The sequence below is a fragment of the Galleria mellonella genome, unplaced genomic scaffold (assembly GCF_026898425.1).
Source record: "Galleria mellonella isolate WM207_F2 unplaced genomic scaffold, CSIRO_AGI_GalMel_v1 utg56, whole genome shotgun sequence".
Taxonomy (NCBI): Eukaryota; Metazoa; Arthropoda; class Insecta; order Lepidoptera; family Pyralidae; genus Galleria; species Galleria mellonella.
The window spans coordinates 804524-831100 of NW_026442117.1; the positions used below are offsets into that span (position 1 = coordinate 804524).

General features: G+C 39.0%; 2 protein-coding genes across 2 annotated transcripts; one reads left to right on the forward strand and one right to left on the reverse strand.

The window, feature by feature from the left end:
* Positions 1 to 25: 25 nt before the first annotated feature.
* LOC113512653 (chromatin assembly factor 1 subunit B) lies at positions 26 to 5673 on the forward strand. Its single transcript, XM_026896574.3, has 7 exons — positions 26 to 274; positions 376 to 612; positions 957 to 1165; positions 1969 to 2238; positions 3049 to 3255; positions 3806 to 3945; positions 4802 to 5673. The coding sequence occupies exons 1-7, from the start codon at positions 146 to 148 to the stop codon at positions 5476 to 5478; spliced, it is 1869 nt and encodes a 622-aa protein (XP_026752375.2). The 5' UTR covers positions 26 to 145; the 3' UTR covers positions 5479 to 5673.
* Positions 5493 to 26183, reverse strand: LOC113512575 (transportin-3). The gene is made up of 11 exons (XM_052899209.1): positions 25911 to 26183; positions 24874 to 25761; positions 23507 to 23686; positions 21822 to 21910; positions 19459 to 19672; positions 18278 to 18421; positions 16851 to 17092; positions 10290 to 10619; positions 9655 to 9833; positions 7277 to 7520; positions 5493 to 6782 (listed from the first exon to the last, which is right to left on the reverse strand). The coding sequence occupies exons 1-11, from the start codon at positions 26022 to 26024 to the stop codon at positions 6722 to 6724; spliced, it is 2685 nt and encodes an 894-aa protein (XP_052755169.1). The 5' UTR covers positions 26025 to 26183; the 3' UTR covers positions 5493 to 6721.
* Between the last annotated feature and the right edge of the window lie 394 nt (positions 26184 to 26577).

A 26577-nucleotide genomic window follows, 5' to 3' on the forward strand; every position in this document is an offset into this window, starting at 1 on the left:
TATCTCTATGACCCGTGTTAAAATTTAAAAAATTAGTATTGGCGCTAAAATTGACACTTTATGACTAACTTAATAATTTTTTATTTGTATTTATAACTTTATAGAATTAATTTTTTTCACACAAGTAGTGATAATATAACTAGAAATGAAATTTGCTATTCCTGAAATATCTTGGCATAACAGGGACCCAGTTCTAAGTGCAGATTTTCAACCAAGATGTGAAGATAGTGAACCTTTAAGACTTGCTACCGGAGGCACTGATTCTCATATTTTGGTAAGTATTGTTCTATTCTATATCTTATTGTGTGATAAGTAAATATTATAAATTTAGCAAATTATTTTTAAAGCCTAACTAATCAATAACCTTTTTTCTAGATATGGTATATTTCTATCACGGAATCGGGGTCTGTGAATTTAGAAGTAGCAGCGGACTTGACCCGGCATCAGAAAGCCGTCAATGTCGTGCGATGGTCTCCCGACGGTCAGTTTTTGGCTTCAGGGGATGATGAATCTATTATATTCATTTGGAAACAAAAAACTGATAAAGAACCTCCTGTACAAAATTTAGAACAACCTGAGGAACAATACAAGGAATCATGGGTTATACACAAGGTTGGTTGCTTACATTTTTAAATTTATTTACAAGAGAAAGGTGAATGATTGCTAAAAAAAGATAATGAAGAAAGCGATTAAAAGAATAACTGTAGAGTTTTTTGTGGGCTCTCTTCTCAACATATAACAAATACCCTGAACATTGCTGTAGACTTAAATAAAAAATACAATTTAAAAGTGCTCGTAAACAAATCTATTTTTATAAACATGATTGAATTTGGAAAGCTTTTCAAGTGACTATATTAATATTAGTTTTTATGAAGGAATATAAGAAATAATGTAGTTTTTCGGTTGACATTTAATGATATGAAGATCTGTTGCTAATATTTCCACTTTCATTGTAGACTCTCAGGGGTCATATGGAAGATATTCTGGATATAAGTTGGAGCAGGAACTCTGCACATCTAGCATCGGGTTCAGTAGACAATAAGTTACTGGTGTGGGACGTGGCTCGAGGTAGATACAGCTCTATATTGTCAGACCACAAGGGTTTTGTACAGGGTGTGTCCTGGGATCCACAAGGACAGCTGATAGCTTCAGCTAGCACTGATAGGTGAGTACACATAAATTGCTAATGATTTACTATAAATAATAATGATAGATAGATAGATAGATACTCTTTATTGTTTCCTCCAAAAGATAGAGGTGACATAGAGATGATGATGATGACCTCCAAATGACATAGAGGAAGACTGTACAAAAGTCGATTGCTACCTTGGTACCTCTGTTGTTGTGTTTGCATGGCTGTGTTTCGGTTTGAAGGGTGGGATATGGCATGAATTAACTGGGTACAGAGGAATAACACCCGAGTCCTCAGGAGTGGCAATGCATGGGGGTTATCATGGGCGAAACAGTATACTCTGTTATGTCCATGGTACTGCTCATGTCTATGGGCGACAGTTATTACTTTCCATCAGGTGGGTGGTTAGCTTGTTTGCCATTCTAAGTTGTATAAAAAAAAAAAAGATTGTAATGTAGTAGTTTTTTCTTAGCATATTTTTATAGTGTGTGAGTTTTTTATTCATAATATTAAATACTTAAGTAGACTGATCATCTTGGAGCTACAGTTATTTACTAATTGAGCCAACACAAATCAGTCTAATCTTAATCAAATTAAATAGTTTTTATTAAAAAGTTTAAGACACTTTATGTACTCTCTCTCTCTCTACATCTCAATCACATCAGACTATTTTCATAGTATTATTGCATTGTTTTGAATTTACAATCTAAATAAAATTTATCAATTGCTTGATAAATAAATTCAGGATCAAAATAGTGTAGTTTTTACTATATAAATAGACAGAATTTCATATAATAATATAAATATTATTATTTCTTTATGTTCTTTGTTTTCAGAGTCTTTCGGACATTTGATGTAAATACTAAGAAAGTTGTCTCCCGAAGCAGCAAAGCAGTGCTGCCGTTTCCCTCTGACCACCCCCTTAAAGATGTGAAGGTTCGTCTGTACCATGATGACACTTTGCAGACATTCTATCGGAGATTACAATTCAGTCCCGACGGGCTGTTGATAGCTGTACCGGCTGGGCGGATAGAACCCGAGCAAGGCAAAGTGGATGTGAAGCCTATTAATGCTGTATATATTTATACAAGATATTCCTTAAAAGTGTGAGTATTTAAACAATGTCTTAAATCGATTTTTAAATAATTATTTATTTATTCATTCATATCAACCTTTAACTGTCCACTGCTGAACATAATCCTCCCCTTTAGTGAATTTTGCTAGTAGTTGCTACGCTTGGCAGGCGGATTGGCTTTAGAGATGTTTTTCGAGTAATGCTGCTGTCCATCCTTCACCCTCCCTCAGTCATCTCTTACGACACTCATGGGAAAGGCAGGGATGGCCTATTCTATGCCAGGACCACATGGCCAATAAATAATAATAATGTAAAATTAAATGCCATTTCTATGTGTTATTATAGTATCTACATAAATACTAATATTTCTTTACAAAGGATTACATTAAAAAACGTAACAAAAATAGAAATTACAAGAAAAAGATCACACTAATTCACAACAGTTAATTAGAAAAGCTATTATATACTGTATGCTTGTTTGTTACTTTAGTGATATAAAACAAAAGTATTTGTTCTATAATAACTTGACAACATAATATTAGGTATAATATAATCTTAAACAGCTTTGTTGACCATTCCTCATTACATTTTAACATATCAGGTCTGATATCTTCTGGAGTTCTCTCTTCCTTGCTTGAAAGGATTGACATTTAAATATATAAAATAATATATTTACAATGAGCAAAATGTTTTAATTTTTACTGTACAATGATTTGCAGATGAAATGAAATTTATTTGCCAGAAACATTGTAGATAAGATGTTGTATTCGTTAAGTTTACAAGATGTCCAGAATGTACCCCATATGCTTGTTTAAAATAAGCATAAAAACTTTTGTATTAGTCCAGCTTGCATTCTGCCATGCGGCGAGGCCGCGCTGGTGACGCGGTGGTCGCCGCGGCGCTACGCCCCCCGGGACTGCGGCCCCAGGCCTGCCTTCCCGCTGTCTGCGAGGATGGTGCTTGCGATTGCTACCAAACGGGCCGTCATGTTGTACGATACGCAGCAGAAGACGCCTATAGCTTTGATTTCTAACATTCATTACGCCAGGTAAGTAAACAAACATTTGGGACTTTTTTTTATACAATACATGCATATTCATGTAACTAATTATGATTTGTGGTTTTGTTCAATTGGATTTCAATCCATGCTATGTTATCTGTGAAATAGTTATACATAAAAACCTCTTTTTCCAAAACACATTTTGTACAGAAGTTGTTTGTTTGGGCACCTCTTTCCCATTAGTGTTTCAATCGTGAAGCAGTTGTTTGCATGGCTGTGTTTCGATTTGAAGGGTGGGATATGGCAATGAGTTTACAGGGTTCAGAGGCATAACACCTTAGTCCTCAGGAATGGCGACACATGGGGGGAGGGGGTATTGTGAGCCAAACAGTATACTCTGTTATGTTCAAGATACTGCTTATGTCTATAGGCAACGGTTACCACTTTCCATCAGGTGGGTCGTCAGCTCGTTTGCCATTCTAAGTTGTATAAAAAACACAAACATTTAAAATGGTAAATTCAACAATTACAATGTACCTTAGGACTAGTCACAGATTCTGTCATAATAATAAAAAATGAAATATATATAACTTTGCAGATTGACAGACCTCACATGGTCCCCTGATGGGCGTATACTGGTGGCGTCCAGTGCAGATGGCTTCTGTTCAGTAATCACATTTAGTGATGGAGAGCTCGGGGAAGTTTTACCTGAGGACGATACGGCGCCACAGACGTCAGGTAAAACTTGTATTTAAAATATATTTCAATATATTTTTTTTTTATGTATAGAAATATATTTTTTAGAGATTCATTCTTGAGCGTTAAACTTATTTCAAAAATTAAAATTCCAATTTGATATCACAGTGAAATTGTCAATCTCAACCATAACACACCAGTTTCTATCTATAAAAAAAAAGGCGACAGTTAAAACTATTGTACATAATATTGTAATATTATTTTCAAATTTCGATATTTAGTTGGATTTCGTTATTCAACACCTGCCTTCTTGTCCACTGCTACACATGTCCACTGCATTAACATGCTTGTATAAACAGACATACCAATTGCAATCTATTTGATACACCTTGACAAAAATGAATGTGTAATTAGTATTTTACTGTAGTAAGAATACAAAGTTTGTAAACAAAAATTAAGAACTCCTATCTGAGCAACAATTCTTTTTGCCCGCTACATTCCACATGTAGATATCAGAAATAGGAAAACCATTGTAATGTAATTTTTAAATAGAATGTCAAGATAATGGTGTTTTAACTAGTCTAACAACATGGATTTATAGTCTTAGAAATACAACTGTGAAACCATATCTAATTTGTATAGTAATTTTTGTACGATTCCAACAGAAGTTTTTGTGTGACAGATAAAATTTCTAAAAATAATTATTATAACTTCTAGCTCTTACTAAGACTTCGTATATTATTTTTTCTTAAATATCTCCCAGATATTGTCTAGTTACAACGGTGGCAAACAAACATATATTGCCCATCTGCTGGTAAATGCTGACCATGAACTATCTAGGATATCACAAAAAATTGTCTACCTTATATTGATTATAAATGTGATTTTTATTTTATAGAACCAATGGAAGTAGAAGTTCCAGAACAACCTCAGAATGCAGAAATGAAAGAAAAAACACCAGAAAAAGAAAGCAAACCATCGAGCAATTTACAGAAGATAGATTCCTTCATTAAATTTAAGGCACCTCCACAGAATTCCTCTAAAAACCAAAAAATTGTGGCTGATCCAAAGACGCCTGTTAAAATTGACGTCTTAGAAGAAGTAGCCATGCCATCTTGGTCGGACAACTCGAATAACGAACTAATTAAACCTCAAGAGCCAATGGAAGTGGAGAATGAAACTAACGAAAAGGTATCAGAAGTTATACAGATAGAAGATAGTGAAGACATAAAACTTGTGTATGAAGACACTGAAAGTAAACTGACTGAATCCCTAAAAGAGACAGAAACGTCTGAAACAAGAAAGAAATCACCTAAAAAGAGTCCTAAACTGAAGTCGAGTCCACAAAATGCTTTAAAAATCAAACGAGCACAAAATTCACCTCAAAGCAATAAATTGACATCTAAACAAAGTCCAAAGAATGAAGCAAAGGTCGAGGACAATAACTTTTTTAAACAAGCAAAAGTAACAGACATTAAAGAGCCTGTGTCGGTTACAACTACAGCGAGCCCTAAGGTGCCGAGAAGGGTCAACTTTGTCACACTATCAAGTCCTAAAAATAAGAAAAAATGTTGAATGAAAAACATGTATAAAAGTAAACATTTATAATAAATATTTACAAATGAATCATCATTCTTTATCACATTGAAATAAAAGAGAGTATAACAAAATATATTTATCAGTAGAAACTGTCCATACTTACCCAACTCATTCCGGTTGTCCTATTATGATTTGTCTCAAATTAATTTATATAAATCTATTTTTATACAGTGTTCATATTTAATTTATAAAAAACCAATTACAATTAAAGTCAATTCTCAGTAATGCTGTTCTGTAATATGCTACAAGTGGATTGATCCTTTCATTTGAAAATTTATAACATAACATTAGACTATTAAAGTCTTGATTGCTGTTAGGGCTAGTGAATATTAGAAATTTGTGTATTCGTTAAAAAAAAATACTCGAGCGTGGGGACTCTGATCAGTACTCGAATACTGTAATCGGTATTCATGCTCTTTATCTGACTTGAACAATTTTTCAATTGACATCTAAAGTTGAAAAGGGTAAATGAGAAAAGAACATTAATAAAAACAATAGAGAATAGAAGAGGCAAAATGCTGGGCCACCTTAGACGACATGAGAAATTTATAAAAAGCATAGTAGAGGGAAAAATATAGAGCAAAAGAGGAAGAGGAAGACCGAGGAATAACTACATGGGACAGATAAAGGAAACACTAGGTGTCATGTCGTATAGGGAGGTCAAGGATATGGCCTGGGATAGCGTTGGCTTGAATAAAATGCACGAATAATAAACAAAATTAAAAATTAAAATTCCGTAATTAATATTTGAGTCCCACAAGTACTTTATTCGAGTACTGTGTATTTCAAATTTTTGTATACCGAGTCCTTGAGTATGTATTTGATATTTGAGTAACATTGACGTCGGGAACATCAGCAAATTTCGATCTAGCTATAGAAGCTCTTTTTATTATATGATGAACATTTACACTTAGCTTGTTTATTTATTATTTATTAATCAATTGAGTTGCTATGCAATATAATGAACAAATAATGATAAACATCTGTTAATACAATATTATTGCTTGTGTTATGACCACTCGTACCTTTAGCACGTTTCTACAGTAAAACTACATCCGTTAATGGAAGTGAAAGGCAGTCATTATAGAGTCAATTTGATCTAATTGTGTTCACTGGAGTTGTATCACTTTATTAGTCGTCGTTAGCCGTCAGATCAGTCTTATGCCGCTGCGCTGAGTTCACTGTGCACACTGCAGGGACCACGGGTCACGTCCGTGGTTTACTGGTAGAGTCTCGCGAAGTCACGTAGTAGCCTGGTCATTTCTTTACATTTCTCTGCACTGAAATTAAATATGACTAGTTAATTGCCATCAATCTTTGCAGAGGCTAGTCTTGATTAGCCACATATATCGGGAAGCTGAACTTTTATGGGGGAAACCTATGTTCAATATCGGACAATATAGGGGGGGAAGGGATTGTTAGTAATACGAACTACTAGTCCCATTGCTAGCAATATCCTATCAGGTTAATCTCCACATGGTCCTTAGAAACCACTGCTGAATTGCAGATGTATTCATCAGGATGGACTAATTAATCTGTCCTTCCATTCTCATCTAGCATCCTTCACTGGTGCCTCGCCAAAAAAAATATCGGACAATGAATGCCTGAAATAAATATGCTCACAACTATATTTCCTAATGGAGAATACTCCAAATGCCTCTGAAATACAGCGGCATTTGTCGTCTTGCTGTTGTGGTCAACTTGACACTAATAAAATTATCACAAGTTATGGTTCATTCGATCAGTGGACCCGTCGAATGAGAGCGAGCCTAACCTCATGGCGTACTGGTGGAACTGCCAGCACTGCTGCTCGGTGGCGACGGCGCTCCTGTCGCGGGGCAGCTTCTGTAGCGAGGGCTGCACCCAGTCGACGCCGGCCGCCTTCTGCCAGGCGATCAGCTCCAGCAGCACCTCCGCCACCTCGGACAGCATGTACGGGTGCAGATGCAGCACGCTCGCCTCGAGCAGCGCGTACGTGATCTCCTCGCCGTACCTCGTTATCACCTCGCTGGCTAGTGCTGTACACAAACCAACAATATACACCTGAATATAAATGTGAAAGTGAATTTATTAAGAGGAACTTATCCATGGTACTGCTCATGCCTATAGGCGACGGTTACCACTTTCCATCAGGTGGGCCGTCAGCTTGTTTGCCATTCTAAGTTGTATAAAAAAATATTCCAGTCACGTGGACGATCACATGCCACATGATCATATTAATTTATTTATTTATTTACACTTTATTGCACCAAGTAAAAAGAGAAATAACAAATACAGTAAATATTAATGAGAAGTGATACAAAAGGCGGCCTTATCGCTAAGCAATCTCTTCCAGACAACCTTTGGGTAGAGGACATTGAGAAAAAGACAAAGAGTAGGTGGCGCACTATTATATAAATATTATCATATACAAACATATATAGATACATACATACATATATACACATACATATATAATATATACACAATTAAATATATACATAACATACACATACTTAACATCACACATACAACAGAAAAAAAAATGACGAAGGAAAACGAAGAGAGAACACAGAAAAATAGTACTAAAGTGAGAGGTAGTAAGATTTAACAGAGGTTTTGAAGCTAGTAAGAGTTTGAGCGCACCGAATAGAGGTAGGCAGAGAGTTCCATAGACGAACTGCCTGAACAGTAAAGGATTTAGAATAAAAGGAAGAAGAATGAGTGGGAAATTTGAGTCGGAGGTTATTGACACTGCGTAAAGTATGATCATTAGACTCACTGAGAAACAAGAATCGGTCTTTTAGATAATCAGGAGCAGCAGGATTAAAAAGGATTGTGTAAAGAAGAGACAGGATATGCAGATTACGACGAAAACGGATAGGGAGCCACTTGAGTTGAGTACAAAATTGAGAAATGTGATCATATTTGCGAAGACCAAATATGAAGCGGATACATAAATTTTGGAGACGCTCAAGCTTGTTTAATTGCTCTTCGGTGAGGTCTAAATAACATGAGTCGGCATAATCAAGAATGGGTAGGAGTAAGGTGTGTGCGAGCGCAATTTTGGTGTTAACTGGGAGGAAATTACGTAGTCTATTTAAGGCAAAAGTTGCAGCAAACATTTTTTTACTGACCTCCGAGATTTGTGGAGACCATGACAAAGTGTTATCAAAAATAATGCCAAGATTTTTTACTTTTTTCTGGTAATCTATCATAACCCCATCAAAAACCACAGGCGGAAGACTGGTCGAGGAAATTTTGGAAGTAAGTATGGGACTCCCAATAATAATGGCTTGTGTCTTCAAGGGGTTTATAACAAGACCATGAGATTTACTCCAGGCAGATATACGTTCCAGATCGGCGTTAACAGTAGATATTGCTAAAGAGATATCAACCAGAGGGGCTAAAGAGTAAATCTGTAAATCATCTGCATAAAGGTGGTAGGAAGATTGAAGTTTCGAAGTGATAGTGCTAATAAATAAGGCAAATAGAAGAGGAGATAAGACGCCACCCTGCGGCACGCCAGCTGACGTATGGCACCAAGAAGATAAAACGTCATCAATGCGAATACGTTGCCGACGTCCAAACAGGTAACTACGAAACCAGTCAATTGCCGTTGGAGATATGTTGAGAGAGGTTAGCAATCCTAACAAAATATCAAAATCAACAGTATTAAAGGCATTGCTAAAGTCCAATAATGTTAAGACCGTTAATTGAGAATTCTCCATGCCAAAACGGATATCGTCAGAAATTTTAATAAGAGCAGTAGTCGTACTATGACCAGGACGGAAACCAGATTGAAGAGGATTTAAGAGATTGTTTCTTGATAGGTAAAAGTTAAGTTTTTGTTGGACAAGGCGTTCTAAGGCTTTGGATAGAAAAGGGAGTATAGAAATTGGACGGTAATCTGAGAACGAGGAAGGAAGTTTCTTTTTTGGTAGAGGGATTATGAAAGCTGCTTTCCAAGCTGAAGGAAAGAAACCGGAGGACAGGGAATTGTTGAAAAGTAAGGTAATGGTGGGTAAAAGGATATCAAGGATAGGTAAAATCATATTACGACTAATGCTATCGGTGCCAATGGCGTTTGACGATATAGATTAATTTGTATTTGTGGAGAATTAAAACTTGGGACTCTTCAAATAGATGGTGAACATATAATTTCCCGGGTACCTTTGACGGGGGCGCGGTCGGGGCGGGTGTCGCGGGCGGCGCGCGCCAGGTCGTGCAGGAACTTCATGACGGAGGAGTTGGCCTCGCGGTGGTCGAGCGAGCAGCCCAGCACCGCGCACTGCACCGTTGCCGCCACTGCCTCCGACGCCAGGAACTGCAGCGGCGCACGCTGTAGGAATCTAGGCCCAACACAATAGCGATATCAAAAGCTGTCATTATGGTACAGCTATATATATATATATAGTGTTTTTTTTTATGAGTGAAAATGGAATGGTAACTCCATCTGCGCTAACGGGATACGTTGGAGCACCAGTGAAGGGTGATAGATGAGAATGAAAACAGGCCAGTTAGCCGAACATGATGAATTCATCAGGAATTAACCATGATAGTTTCCAGGTAGAACCGCGAGGAGGTTGACCTGTTGAGTATATTGCTAGCAATGGGATTCTCAGTTTCCATTATTAACTATTTCTGTCTTCTTCGCGGGATATCGTTAGGGTAACACATAGGATCTATGAAACGATGGTATAGGGCAAGGAGAAGTATAAAAGATCCGTATGGGTCGACGTGCATCGGCTTAGCTGACCGCATACTGCAAAAAAAAAAATAAGATGTGTAGCGGAGGAGCGGCGCACCTGATGCAGAGGCGGAAGAGGTCGTCGACGGTGTAGGGGTTGTCCCTGAGGCCGGCGGGCGCGCGCAGCAGCGCGAAGGCGCGCGGCAGCAGCGCGTGCAGCAGCGCCAGCAGCGGCGGCACGGCGGCCGGCGCGCGCGCCAGCTCGTCCACCAGCACGCCGGCCAGGTACAGCAGGCACGAGTGCGCGCGCCGCGCGTACAGCGCCGCCAGCGCGCCGGCCAGCGGCTGCAGCAGCTGCAGCCGCTGCACGCCGCCCGCGCCCGCCGCGCGCGCCGCGAACCGCACCGCGCGGCACCAGCGCTCCGCCACGCGCCCGTCCGCGCCCAGCCTGCACACACGGACATACTCACTCACTCACTCGCTCAATAATAATAATAATAATAAATCCTGGTCACGGCACCAGCCTTCCAAAGTCCAACCCCGCGTCCGAGCTCACCATCTAGCTCACGTGGAAGGCGGTCACGCGTATAAATAAAATCTACGCGGCTAAAGGAGCAATGACAAAAATAAAGATGGCGAATAATAATAACGTAGACAGTATAGGGTCGCTGCCCGGGGGTCGCCGGAGCGCGTCTACAACTGGCGGTAGGCACGGCAGAATGCGAGCCAGCCGACCGGCCCCACCACCTGGCCGGTCCGACCCCTCGCCATCGACATCAGCTGGCTTGGCGCCGGCAGGGCCGTCACAGGCCCAGCAATCGGTGCCCGCCACTGGTGGTACACGTCGCATGAGGTGGACAAGAGCCATGAATGAGGACCTCATGCGTGCGTTCTTCAGGGCTACAGGGACAGAAACAGGCAGAACAGGATACCGGGCAGTAATGCACCGCGAGTTTCTGCGTCTTTTACCGGATCTAACCGTCTCGGAACAGAACCTAGCCGACAGAGTTCGGTACATACAGCGCTCTGGTATGTTTAGCGCGACCGAACTCGAACGATTGCGAAGTGAAGTTGTTCCAGAAGCAAACTCCGCGACCGTAGAGCAACCCATCTCAGACGTGCTACCTAGCGTAGAGGTGGTTGCTGAAACGCTTTCAGAAGCGGATGCGGACGGAACAACTTCCCAGGATATAGAGCATATGAGGAGCATACTAGAGGAGGCGATTCTAGAGATCCGAAGAACTCCCCTCGAAGAGAGACCGAAGCTTCCCCGGATATATCCAAATGTGGCGACGCGGGATGCCATTGAGGCCACAAATGGACTGCTGCCTCAGTACCTTGAGGGCAGCGGTGACCTGGGAGAGACGAGTTCAATCCTGTTTGGCGCTGCGTTGGCAGTATGCCGATATACCGGCGCAAAAATGCCCCGGGCTGGACGTAATATCCAAAGGGATAATATGAAACCAGCCTGGAAAAGAAGGATTGAACGACGGATCGCCCAGGCCAGAGTCCTCATTGGTAGACTGCTCTGCTTCAGGGAGGGCAACACACGCCCGAGAATTATGCGCTCCGTAAAAGAGGCCTTTGCTGGGACAGGTGTACGTCTGTTCCAGCCGGACTTCGGGCACAAACTTACGGAGCGCATAGATGAACTGAAGCAGAAGATCGCTGCATGGGGGAAGCGACTCCGACGGTACTCTGAGAGGGTTGAGAGGTATCAACAGAATCGCCTCTTTATGAGTGATCAACGGAAGTTTTATAGGAACTTGGAGCGCCCAAAACTACAGCCCACAGGACAAAGACCCGAAACAGCCAATTTCGTCGCCTTCTGGAGACAGCTGTGGTCTGAACCTGTGGAACATGAGGAGGGCGCATGGATGCACGATGTTGAGGAAGCATGTGCTCGAATAATGCCGATGAACGCCATTGCCATTACGGAGGAAGACGTGGTTGCCGCGATCCGTCGGGCTCCGAACTGGAAAAGTCCGGAGATCGACGGATTGCAGCACTACTGGTTAAAGGCGTTCTTGGCCAGACATGCGACCTTAGCCGTGCAATTCCAGAGTGCCCTCGAAAACAGGACGCTCCCGAACTTCCTTACAACCGGGATCACTCATTTAGCTCCTAAGACGGACGATACCGCGGATCCATCTAAATATCGCCCCATCACTTGTCTTACGACAATATACCAGACGTTAACATCCGTTCTGAGCGCTAAGATCTCTCGTCATGTGTACGAGAATAAGATCCTATCTAGCGCTCAGAACGGATGCAGGGGCGGTAGCCGCGGATCGACGGAGCTGCTCCTCATTGATGTTGTCGCTGGCCACGTGGTCAAGCGGAACCGTCGGAATTTCTCCGCCGCCTGGATAGATTATAAAAAGGCGTTCGATTCCGTGCCCCATTCATGGCTTCGGAGGATACTCGAGCTGTACAAGATCGACGGTACAGTTCGAGTGTTCTTTGAGGCATGCATGGGGCAGTGGATGACGATCCTGACTATCCAGGGCGAGCGATTGACGGATACCGCTGACCGGATAGAGATAAAGAGGGAAATATTCCAGGGCGATTGTTTGAGTCCACTTTGGTTTTGCCTGTCCCTGAATCCACTCAGTACTTTACTGGAGAATTCGGGGACTGGATTTCAGTATCGGAGAGGAGGTACACGAGTGTCTCACCTTCTGTACATGGATGACTTGAAACTGCTAGCTCCGAGCGTCGAACGCCTGACGGAGCTGCTAAATATCGTAAACGATTATAGCAGCTCTATTAGGATGGCGCTCGGAATAGACAAGTGCGCGGTCCTCCATGTGCAGAGGGGACGGGTCACTCAATCTGAAGGGATCGCCACAGATCCCTCTAATATTAAAACCCTCTCCGAGGCTGAAACATACCGGTATCTGGGCATGTCACAAAACATCGGTGTGAAGGAGACGGATATGAAACAGTCAGTCCGCGAGGAATTTTTTGCGCGCCTTACAAGAGTACTGAAAAGTTCTTTGTCGGGCGCCAATAAAATCCGAGCTTATAACGGCTGGGTCATACCCGTACTCCTTTACACTTTTGGCGTGCTCAGATGGTCTCAAACCGATCTCGAAGCCCTGGATCGGAAAGTCCGCACAACTATGACCCTCCATAGAATGCATCACCCGAAATCGTCAGTCATGAGGCTGTATATCCCGCGGAAGGCTGGTGGTCGAGGCTTGTTAAGTGTTAAGACCATGCACAACCGCGAGGTTGACAGCCTCAGGACATATTTTCTGGAGAAAATAGACGAGGGTTTGCATAGAGAGGTCATAGAATGTGACAAAGGATTCACCCCTCTTTCTCTGGCTAAAGAGGACTGGCGAAAACCCGAAGTTTTGGGTACCTCTCAGCGGGAGGCCGTATGGAAAGAGAAGGAGTTGCACGAAAGGTTCTTCAAAGCCCTTCACGGGCCGTACGTAAACACGAAGACCTCCGTGCACTGGCTACAGTTCGGTGATCTCTTCGGAGAGACCGAGGGTTTTGTCTGTGCAATACAAGATCAGGTGGTTAAGACGAACAATTAGCGAAAGCATATTCTGAAGGATGGCACTGAGGACATCTGTCGGGCATGTCGCCATCCCGGAGAGTCACTCAGACATGTGCTTTCGGGTTGTTCAGCTCTTGCCAACACTGAGTACTTGCACAGACACAACCAGGTAGCCAAAATACTCCATCAAGAGCTAGCTCTGAAGTACGGCCTCGCGAATGAGAGGTTGCCGTACTATAAGTACGAGCCCCAGCCGGTCCTCGAAAGCGATAGCGTAAGGCTCTACTGGGACCGATCCATCATCACGGACAGGACCGTTCTTGCGAACAAACCTGATATCGGGGTGATGGATCGGGCACTCTCGAGGGTGTTTTTGGTGGATGTCACCATACCGCATGACGAGAACCTCGTGAAAGCCGAAACCGAGAAGAAGAGAAAATATCTCGACCTGGCTCACGAGGTGACCGAAATGTGGGGGGTGACATCTACCGAAATCATCCCAATCGTTATGTCGGTGAACGGTCTTATCCCAACCAGTCTCGAACAACATCTCAGACGGTTGGGATTCAGAGGCGGTTCACTTCCGGGAAAGATGCAGAAAGCGGTGCTCTTAGATTTTGCCCGCATTGTACGCCGGTTTCTCTCCCTGGGGCCGTGAACCCCGGCCGACTGTGCTTCTGCCGAGGGTTAGTTGCCATCTCCTCTCCTTAAGAGGGGAGATGAGAATTTTAGTAAAATTTAAAAAATAATAATAATAATCATTATAATAAACACAAACAAAAAGAAAAATTCTCAATATCAAAAGAAGCTATAATATATATGAAGGAACTTCAGCTGCCTACTGAAAATAACTTCTTTCATACAGGTAAAGAAGTAAAAGCTGCAATTATAAGATCCAGAAGTAAAATATGGAGAGAAAAAAAAACATGTATGGGCAGTTTCCAATATCAGTATTGGATCGCCCAAATATCGACAAGGTATCTTCATTTTTGTGGTTAAAGAAACACACCATTTCCCCCGTTTTAGAATCAACAATATTGCGCAATACAAGACCAAGCCGTAGTAACTAAACAGCACGAGAGGGATATACTTAAACGCTCCACAGATGGAAAATGTAGATTATGCGGAACGAAAGATGTAATAGTACAACATTTAATAGCGGGATATGAGAAATTAGCAGCGACGCTATATACTAAAAGACATAATAACTTAGTACAATATATATATATATATATTGGTCACTTGCAAAAAACCATAATCTACATAAAACCCAATTTTGGTGGAAAGAACTTATACAACCACAAACAGTGGGGAATAATACAGCAAAAATATTATGGGAAATGCCGGTACAGACAGATATCCCAATCGACCCGATCTTATCTATATAGATAAAATACATAATAAAACATACCTATTAGACATCAGTGTTCCGTCAGATTATAATATTGGAGCTAAAGAAATGGAAACACTTAATAAATACCATAAATTAAAGACCGAAATTACTAGATTATGGAAAACACAAGCGACAGCAGTGCCAATAATAGTGGGAGCGACAGGTGTAATAGCGAATAGCTTGAATAGGTATTGCGAACAACTACACGCGAACATCAATATAGGTATATTACAAAAACAAGCAGCCATGCATTCCTCGACCATAACATGTAAAGTACTAGGAAATACAATAATCACACTACAAGATGCGCCACATCACACTACTACAGACACGCATACACACGTATAGAGCTTTTTTTTTTAATGGATGATAAAAGAATGGTAATCCCACCCGCGCTATCGGTATACACCGGTGGGGCACCAGTGAAGAATGATAGGTGAGGATGAAGCAGGCCAGTTAGCCCACCGTGACGAATTCAACAAGAATTGTTCACAATGATTTCCAGGGGAAACCACGTGGAGGTCGACCTGACAGGATATATTGCTAGTAATGGGACTATTTGACCCCATTACTAGCAATCCCTTTCCCCCCCACGTATAGAGCTATGAAGCATAAAAATAATATATGTGTATGCATATTTGCATACACACACGTAATAAAAGGGGTTGGGATCACAGCTCTCTTTTTTCCAAAGATTTTTGGGACGGGTTGTCTGAGAAAACCGGTAAATTAGCCGAGAGCGAAGTACATAATAATAAGACATTCTTCATGGAACTCCAGAAATCTACAGTATTAGATACATGGTCCATAGTTAGAAAATTTTTATATAGTCCAATTCCTAACATTCCTACTGAATAAAATAAAATATCAGAACAAGTGACTTGGTAACAATCCCGTCCTTGTCTCTACAAAACCAGCTATAAGCTGAGAAATAATACATATGTATATAATAATAATAATAAACTCTTTACTGCGCACAGTAGAGATGTATACAAGGAGTATTTATACAGAATGTGCATATACAAAAGGCGGCCTTATCGCTAGAAGCGATCTCTTACAGACAACCTGGCCTAATTAAACCTGGCCTAAAGCCTTTATTCAGATCAACTTAGTACATCCAAAACAAACATAAAATTTTGCTTGCTTATTTTTTTAAGATCCGTTTGCCATTTGGCAAAGGCCTCCTCCGACCGTTTCCACTCTCGCCTATCCTGAGCCACTCTGTCCCACATTTTTCCTTTTCATTTACAACGAATTATTTATCTATTTTTTTTTAAACAACTTACAATGGCAAACAAGCTGACAGCCCATCAGAGGGCCCTACCATGAAATGTTTCCAAAATTTCGGAGCCAAACGAAACACAAATTTGATGTTAAAATTACATAATATATGCCGTTTGGAAATAATTAAAAATGTTAAAATATCGTTCCTTTCGACTTTTATGATAGGCTGTGTGACGAACGAAATGTTAAACTCCATTTATTGGTCCGATTTTGGTATAAATAAAAACACGAAATTGAATCCGAAATGTGTGTGTGTGTGTGCGTGCGTGCGTGCGTGCGTGCGTGCGTGCGTGCGTGCGTGTGCGTGCGTGCGTGTGTGTGTGTGTTTTTAGGCGCGCGTGTGTGTGTGTTTTTAGGCGCGTGTGTGTGTGTTTTTAAGCGCGTTTGTGTGTGTGTTTTTAGGCGCGTGTGTTTGCGCGCGTGTCCGTGTGTGTTTGCGTGTGTGTGTGTGTGTGTGTGTGTGTGTATGTGTGTGCGTGTGGCGCCACCTGTCGAGGACGCGTTGCAGCAGCGGCCAGGCGCGGTGCAGCGCGGGCAGGCAGGGGTGCAGCGCGTTGGCGGCGGCCGGCGGCGCCTCCACGTCGCGGAACAGCGCCGCCAGCCGGTCCAGCCACGCCGCCGCCTCCACGCACACGCTAGCATCGACGGCATCCCCGGCAGCCGCCGCGCGCATCACGCCCTCCAGCCCCTCCAGCTGCAGCGCCACCGCCTCCTCCATCGCCGCCGATGCCTGCGCGACCATCCTCACACGTCAGCCACCAGCACTCGATAACGTACCCATACACATGCAGCCGTGTAGGTCCCGGCATAAAATAAGCTCCCCCCTTCCTTTCCCATAAGAGGCGACTAAGGAACTTAATAATCGAGGGATGGACAGCAGCGTCCCTTTTAAAACATCACCAAAACCAAACTGCGGGGGGAAGGGATTGTTAGTAACGGGATCAAATAGACCAATTACTAGCAATATACCCTGGTTGGATCCCCAATTAAAAGATATCCTTTTATTTTTGTTGTTAAATAATTAACCACGATTATGTCAGGACTGTGTATTCCAAAGAGGGTAGACGTCCGGCAGGCAGCCGGTCGTAAAACTAAAAGCCAAATCTTTTTGTAATATGGATAAAAAATATATGACGTCGACCACAAATAATAATTGGCATAAGATTTAGATTTCTTTATTTGCCAGAACATTGTTTTTTACAGATATCGATCCATTGTGAAGTACAAAAGTTCGCCTTATATTCTAAAGCATGCAAAATTATTATTGGGTACAAGATACATTACATTTAATACATACATATATGTGCTAATAGAGTACAAGAGTAGGAAGATGATGATATGTCAGGACTATGTATTGTTTTAGTTTATCGTTAGAGGGCGCTGTTACTATTTTTTTGTTGTCAGGGATAAAGGCATTAAAAGCCTGCCCAAGGATGCCAGTTCGACTAAGGCAGACCCTGCTCGAACACTTCAAACTTTTACTAATACATTTGAATGTGTGTTTGTATTTCGGTTTGAAGGGTGGGATATGGCAGTGCATTTACAGGGTACAGAGGAATAACACCTGAGTCCTCAGGAATGGCAACGCATGGGGGGTATCATGGGCGAAACAGTATACTCTGTTATGTCCATGGTACTGCTCATGTCTATAGGCGACGGTTACCAATTTCCATCAGGTTTCATCATTCTAAGTTGTATATAAAAAAAAATTAATCGTATTTATAGATAGATAGATACTCTTTATTGTTTCCTCCAAAAGATTACAATAGTAGACTTATTAATTATTTAATATGTCAATGGTCACAAATTTAATTGACAGGTAGAATCTATAATTACACTTAGGCTACTTTTGATCCTGGTTACGCAGACGAATTCGGGGGTTAAAGCTAGTATACAATGATAAATGTTTGCGTACCTGGTCGGGGGGCAGGTGGCTGATGGCGGCGGCGAGGGCGCGGGCGACGCTGACGGCGGCGGCCGCGGGCAGCGCCAGCCGCGCCGCGCCCATCACCAGCCCCACATGCTCGCCGGCCCGCGCGCGGCACGCCGAGCACATGCTCTGCCGCACACCGCGCGTACATCACTCTTACAGTTTTTTAAAATCTCCTCCCGAACAACAACACCAGAGGGAGACTTTGTACAAAAGTCGTTTACTTGGACACCTCTGTCCCATTCGTGTTTCAACCGTAAAGCAGTTGTGTTCGCATGGCTGTGTTTCGGTTTGAAGGGTGGGATATGGCATGAATTTACAGGGTACAGAGGAATAACACCTGAATTTTCAGGAATGGTAACGCATGAAGTACATTTGGTTATGTCCATGGTACTACTCATGTTTTTAGACGACAGTTACCACTTTCCATCAGGTGGGCCGTCAGCTTGTTTGCCATTCTAAGTACCATTAAAAATAAAAAAAGAAAATATGGAACCAACGCAAGGCACTCACCCGTCGAGTTCTTAATTTTGGATCTGGGAACGGCTTATCCGGAGCCAGGGGACTACAAATAACTTAAACCGCGGGATATCGTTAGGGTAACATATAGGATCTATGAAATGATGGTATAAGGCAGGGGGAAGCACAAAAGATCCCGTTGGGTCGACGTGCAATGCTTAGCTGATCCCATATGCAAATATAAAATAAGCCAATAGCAAACAGATGCCAAAAGTTCTGTCACATGGATTTTATTAGATTTATTGTCATTTTAAACCAGTGTTTCTGAACCTTTTTTGTGCCATGCCCCACTTGGGCATTTCTAAAAATGTTATGCCCCCATACATAATTTTTCCCGACAAAGTTTACTTGACGACTCTAATCGCCCAGTTGATATTTTAGTAACGTCAAACGAAATTATACCTAATAAATAGTTACAGCATTTTTTTAATTTACTTTTTTTGTTAAATTTGACACTGTAATCTACTCACAGCACTGCATTTAAACGGCCCGGAGGAAAAAGGTTAAAATAGCTTCGAGTCCATTTTTTAATTGCCCCCCCTTAACTATCAAATTGCCCCGTGTGAGGCGTGGGCCCCGCGTTGAGGAACACCGTTTTAAAGCAAATAAATATTTCATGCTATAAAAATAAATGATCGTAAACTCACCTGTAACGCTGTAGCAGCCGCGAATGTTAATTGTGAATCATTTAGTGCTGTAATGAGGAATTGGAGGCAGGGCTCCAAACCCTCGGGATGTCTCTCGATCCACTCGCAGAGCTCCCCCAGCAGTAAAATGCACGTCTTCCGGACCGCCACGTGTGTGTTCTCTGGCATGGAGAGTATTGCTTCCACCACTTTTGGGACATATTCATATTCTTCTCTGCAAAAAATATTTTATCACTACATACATATATGAGCTCCCTGCCGAGGTTTTCCCAAGAGACTACAGCATGGAGTTCTACAAAAGGGGGGTAAAGGGGTTTCTCAGGGTCGGCAACGCGCGCGTAATACCTCTGGTATTGCAGGCGTTCATAGGCTACGGTAACCGCTTACCATCAGGTGGGCCGTATGCTTGTTTGCCACCACAGTGGTATAAAAAAATAACTATAAAATAAAGTCGTTATCGCTGTCTGTCCGTCCCTATGTATGCTTAAATCTTTAAAATTGCGCAACGAATTTTGAAGCGGTTTTTTTTTAATAGATAGAGTGATTCAAGAGGAAGGTTTATATGTATAATACATGCATAATATTGTAGAGGAACACTGATAAATTTAGAGGTTTCTAATGTGATGTCATAAATAAACACATTTTTTGTGCTTACATTGCAAACGTTGGCTGAACCCCACGAGATAAATCAAAATAATGTACTACAGTATTGTACACTTTAAAAAAAACAACAAAAAAGTCCGCGATGGTATATGTCTATCTGGGGGGAATGGGATACGTAACGTCAACTGTTTTATGACAGCCCCATTGCTAGCAATATCGCATTCCATTCAAGCATTCTGTTTTTAGTTACTGTGTGAAGTTTACGAAACCATCGTGAACAATTATTGTTGAATTCATCAATATGTCTTTATAAACTGAAATCCACTATTCCTTAAAATATCTTTACAGTTACACTTACCTCGCTATAAAACTTTATATTCACACACTCATTCGGCATTTGCTGTAACATCCATTATCAATAAAAAAAATAAAAAAAATATGTCTAAAAAAAGGAAAAGGTATATTAATATATAAAATAATATAATACAAACATGACAATATCTACGGTTTGTGTCGTATTCTAATTTATATATATATATATATATATATATATATATATATATATATATATATATATATATATATATATATATATATATATATATGTGTGATAAAAAATTCGTTATTTCGTAAAAATAGAAATTTTTTTCAGATCATAAAATATGTTGATGAGTAAATTTTATGGAATTTTGACAGATAACACAAAACGGATAAACTGCGGAGAAACCAGTGAGGTTGACTTGATCAGGATGAAAAGTCTGACAGTCTCGACTCTGACAAAGGTTTAACGATAAATTTTCACGATGGTTTAGAAAGATATATGTGTTAATTCGACTTGATTAAACAAATTACCATAAAATAATAAACGTTTCAAAACACCAGCGATTTTACGAATACAGAGTAGAATTACGTAGTGATTACATACTATTTATACAAAGTGAATATCGGTTGACCTTACTACAGTATTGTACACTTTAAAAAAAACAACAAAAAAGTCCGCGATGGTATATGTCTATCTGGGGGGAAGGGATTGTTAGTAATGGAGTTTGACAGCCCCATTGCTAGCAATATACCCAACCAGGTCGACCTCCTCGCGGTACTCCCTGGAAACTATCGTGAACAATTCTTGATGAATTCATCATGATGGGCTAACTGACCTGTTTTCATCCTCATCTATCATCCTTCACTGGTGCCCCGCCAGCGTATACCGTTAGCGCAGACGGGGTTACCATTCCATTTTCATCATTAAAAAAAATATACTATATAGGTCTTTAATTAATATATAAAAAAATTAAAAAAATATACATATACCCGTGCGAAGCCGGGGCGGGTTCTAGTTATATATATATATATATATATATATATATATATATATATATATATATATATATATATATATATATATATATTTTTTAAAGAAATTTAATAATCGAGGATTTTTTTCAATGGATGACTTTTAAAAAGCTATTCTCTAAAAGACTCATGTAAATTTTAACTGTTCTTCTTTGCTTAAGCTTGTATTATATTTGAATCAAAACTGTGGTAAACGGTATTAGTGGCAAATTTACTCAATTTTTTCTTTGATTAATATTATGTATTATTATTTATTTTGTCACTGTTAGTTTATCCTAAAATTAAAAAAAAAAAATTTTTTTTTTACCAGCGAGTTGAATATATTTTTGGCAGTTACGTAGTGATTGCATATTTTTATACAAAGTGAATATAGGAGTGAAGCTGATATAATTATCATATAATTATACATATAATTCTGGCGGAAACAGGGATTGTTAGTCGATCCGATGATGAACACCACGTCCTTTATCAGGCCCATCACCTTCATCCGAAACTCCTGGAAGAGAGATCAGTTCCATCATCGTATTGTCATTATTAAAAAAATAATCATCATCACTTTTCACACAGATGATAATGAAAAGTGATGATTTCATAAGTATCATGGAAATCATTACGAAATTATAGATATAGAGAAAAAATCTGAATACATATAATTTCAGACTTATATGTATGAAAAGTGATGATTTATAACGCTTATTTTTTTTTTTTTTATTTAATTATGTTGATATTATTAATAAAGATTTAAGAAAAAAAATATTCTCAATTTCACACGGATGATAAATTTTAACTGTTCTGATTTCATAAGTATTGTGATTATATTATGAAATTAAAGATTTAGAGTAAACGGTGTTGGTGGTAAATTTATTCAATTTTTCTTTGATTAATATAAAATGATGATTTATTTTGTCATGAAATCATTATGAAATTAAAAAAAAAAGAAAAAATGGAGTAATATATTTTTCACACGGATGATACATGAAAAGTGATGATTTCATAAGTATCATGAAATCATTATGAAATTAAAGATTTAGAGAAAAAATGGAGTAATCTCCAATTTCACACGGATGATAATGAAAAGTGATGATTTCATAAGTATCATGGAAATCATTATGAAATTATAGATTTAGAGAAAAAACTAAATATAATATCCAATAAAACACAGAATTTACAGTCAAGTCTCATTTTCGAAATTATAGATTTAGAGAAAAAATTGAATAATCTCCAATTTCACTCTCAATATAAAAAAAAAAATTAAGGCAGAGCTTGTTAGATCAGAGGCTATGATGACTTCATTTATTAATAATATTTTATAATATGTGTATGTATGAGTGTATATATATATTTATGTGTGTAAGTTTTTATTTATTTATTTATTAATGTTATATTATTATTCATGTACTTTTATTATTTACATATGTAGGTATATAGAGCTGTTTTTATTGTACTATATATTAAATTTTTTTTACAGGGTATTATTTAGTTTATATTTAATTGTACGGTTATTACCCTTATACATTCTACAGTTTTCTTTCAACTTCTCAAAGTTTGACTGTAAGAGATCCCTTTATGGGATAAGTCTGCCATTGTATATTAAATCATTTACCAGTTTTAATCTGAGTTATGAACAATAAAGATTTTACAATACAATACAATTTTTTCTCCGTTCCTGCTGGTGTTATATAGCCACTTGTGCTTAAGGATACCGAATTGATCCCGAAACTAGATAGATAGATAGACTCTTTATTGTTTCCTCGAAAAGATTACAATAGTAAACTTATTATAAATATAACTAGTTGAGTTCTATCGATCTAATTACACCTAAGTTAATCCAATAGTTATTACAATATTTTTTCCATTCATGAAAACATTAATTGAAATAATCCTGAATTTACTGGGTACAGAGGAATAACACCTGAGTCCTCAGTAATGGCAACGCATGGGGGGTATCATGGGCGAAACAGTATACTCTGTTATGTCCATGCTACTGCTCATGTCTATAGGCGACGGTTTCCACTTTACATCAGGTGGGCCGTCAGCTTGTTTGCCATTCTAAGCTGTATAAAAAAAAAATAATTAACAAGTGTTTACTTACATAGAATTCATCACCCTCTTCAGGCAATTGTGTATGATCGGGCTCACACTGACAATGTCTTGCGAGGGCCTCTATTAACCTCTCTATGTGAGGTTTGAATACATCTGTCAGGGGCTGGTAGTCATTCTGATAAACCTCCTCCGACAGTCGGTACCACAAGTTGAAGGTTATTTCGGCAACCTGTAACAAATAATTCAACAAATAAATATTAACCAAATACTAGAATGACAACATTTACAGACATACAGATTACAATTAGAAGACATATGTTCATTTCTTATTTGATTTCTATATACATATTATAACAAAAAATAATGAGATGCTGTTTTTTTTTATACAACTTAGAATGTCAAACAAGTTGACGGCCCACCTGATGGAAAGTGGTAACCGTCGCCCATAGACATGAGCAGTACCATGGACATAACAGAGTATACTGTTTCGCCCATGATACCTCCCATGCGTTACCATTCCTGAGGACTCAGATGTTGTTCCTCTGTACCCTGTAAATTCACACCATATCCCACCTTTCAAACCGAAACACAGCCATGCAAACACAACTGCTTCACGGTAGAAGCACGAATGGGACAGAGGTACCTAAGCGACCGACTTTTGTTCAAAGTCTCCGCTGTGATGCAAAGCGCCAAACACACTCTGAAGACTTCTGAATGAAGTCGAAACAATTGTCAGAAATGGCAAAACGCAGTGAGTTTATTTATTTTTCTGTACACATACAGCATATACAGTTATAAAATTATATGTATATAGACAATAATTTTTTTTTAATTTATTTAGAATAACAAACAGTATTGCAGCAGAATTTATTACTTAAAATAGGTTGTTAGCAATTATAATAGATTCACTGTCCACTACATTTACCACAACTAAACTTAATTATAATAATTAATTAATTAAGTGAATAATTTCAGAGTTTCAAAATGTGGATAAGTTCTGTTGAATTAATTATTAATAATTAAGAATTATTTAATGAAATAACTATGATTACTGTTCTAAATTGATGGCTGCCATTCTATACAATAAATCATGAATGATTTACAATCAACAATTACAATATAAAATTTAATATGATTATTCTATAATACCTACAACTATTTGTAAACAACACATTGTAACTTTTTTGTCTTCACATATACTGAAAATGTGAAAGTGAGTCTTGTTTATTAAATAATTAAAGGAATATATAATGACATATGTTATATTTTATACTGGTAAGTTAATATCTACACATAGTCCATACATAGGATTGCTTTTATATATATATATATATATAAGATGATTATTCCAATTCACAATGATTTCACATTAAGTATCATGTGACAAACATAAAACACTATAAAATGTTCAGTTACCTCATAGTCATGGTGTCCAACACATACAAGAGCCAATTCTAGTGATCTCATTGCAAAATGTGTATTCCTACTTGCTGTAGCCGCAATGATTTTCTCTAAAAATGTTTCAGCCAACTCTGTGAACACCTTCGCATAGTTGGCAGCCTTCTCCTCGTTCTCGTGAGCCACGGCCATGTGGTAACTCTCCTCTAGGGCTGACACACTATCAAACAGTAGCCTCTCCACATTCTCATTATTATTATTTTCTTCTAAACAATGTAATAAAGCACATATACAGTCGGATGCAGCGTCGTGTAACGTATTTATTGAATTGTGATCTCTCAACACTTGCAAACAAAACCCGATCACGGCATTGTTTGGTATTTCCTGAATATTGACCGCTCTCACTTGTATCCATGACGTCATACACTTAATTATTTTCAATGATACACTAGTGTTCTGTGAACTAATTATGCTTTCTTTAAGAAATAAAGTTACTATATGAGAGTTTGACCTTAATTCCGACTTGATTTCCTCCCGTCTGTTCTCGCCAAGTTTCAAGCTAGACGAATCTATTTCTTGAGGTAGAACTGTAAGTATTTCTAATAGTGCAAAATTATTGTTTGTAAATTTCTTTATTAAATCCCCTATACAGTTCTGCCATCCTGTCATTTGTAAGGCTAAGTCTGCTAGCGCCAGACTGAGCTGTGTCAGGATGGCGGCACTCGTGTCTGGAGAAGTACGCTCCAGGTGAGCTACTAGGGAGTCCCGAAGTGATACAATGGCCTCTGAAGGTAATTCAGATAAGTTGTGTTGCACTTTAGACCTCATCGTTTGTGCCGCGAAATAGCACGACTGTACATCTTTTTTTTGTTGCAATAGTTCATCAGCTATTTTCCATGAGTGAATCTGAAATTAAAAAATCGGTCAGTGGATAGGTTTAATCACATGAATTATTCAAGAAAGTAATAAGCATTAAAAAAACGTACGGTTACATCCAGTACATGATCAGAGCTATGTAAATTAATTGTAATTACAAAAATAAATAATTTACTTACAGATTTTTGTATATCTGCTAGCCAAATAGAGGCCTTTTCTTTTTCGCTAGCATTGGGGTTATCGTACAAAGCATGAATGGCTTGGTAAATTGTGTCCATAGAAGGAGTCTCCATATTGCTAACACAATTAGTTCCCCAAAAACTTTCAACGCCTCACTTTTATAACACAAACATCATATACTTTCATATCTAAAACGTGGATAACGATTTCAAAAGAAATAATCAAACAAGCCGTGTACAACTTGATCAAAGACAAATTGAAAGGAATGAAAGGAACGAATGAAAAATTGATATGTCAAATGCGTTTAGAAATAAAATGTTGCTATTATAAATAAACAATTACTATCATTAAGAAATTCGTAAATGAAAGGAAATTAAATAAAAACACAAAACACAGGATATCGGTCTATTAATATCTTACTTACAAATAGGTATATCCATAAATATTTAGATACATTCTTTGTTTAATTTACATTTTATTATTTGCGGACATGTAAATAGAGGATAATTTTTTTAAGATGAATATAGTTCATAGCTTTTTTATTTACTTATTCGTTTAGTTTTATGGTATATTATTTTTCAATGAAGAATTATTCAATTTTATAATAACCAATCTGTAAACGTTTTATTATAATTACTTATATTTATGCTAAGAATAGAAAATCTA

Bases quoted from the DNA above. Each gene is read 5' to 3' on its own strand.
- LOC113512575 (XM_052899209.1), bottom strand. From the start codon at position 26,024: ATGGAGACTCCTTCTATGGACACAATTTACCAAGCCATTCATGCTTTG. The intron at 25,762-25,910 runs GTAAGTAAATTA...TTTTAATTTCAG, and splicing joins TAGCAGATATACAAAAATCT to ATTCACTCATGGAAAATAGC. The intron at 6,783-7,276 runs GTTAGGCTCGCT...ATTTAATTTCAG, and splicing joins TTCCACCAGTACGCCATGAG to TGCAGAGAAATGTAAAGAAA.
- LOC113512653 (XM_026896574.3), top strand. From the start codon at position 146: ATGAAATTTGCTATTCCTGAAATATCTTGGCATAACAGGGACCCAGTT. The intron at 613-956 runs GTTGGTTGCTTA...CTTTCATTGTAG, and splicing joins AATCATGGGTTATACACAAG to ACTCTCAGGGGTCATATGGA. The intron at 3,946-4,801 runs GTAAAACTTGTA...TTTATTTTATAG, and splicing joins TACGGCGCCACAGACGTCAG to AACCAATGGAAGTAGAAGTT.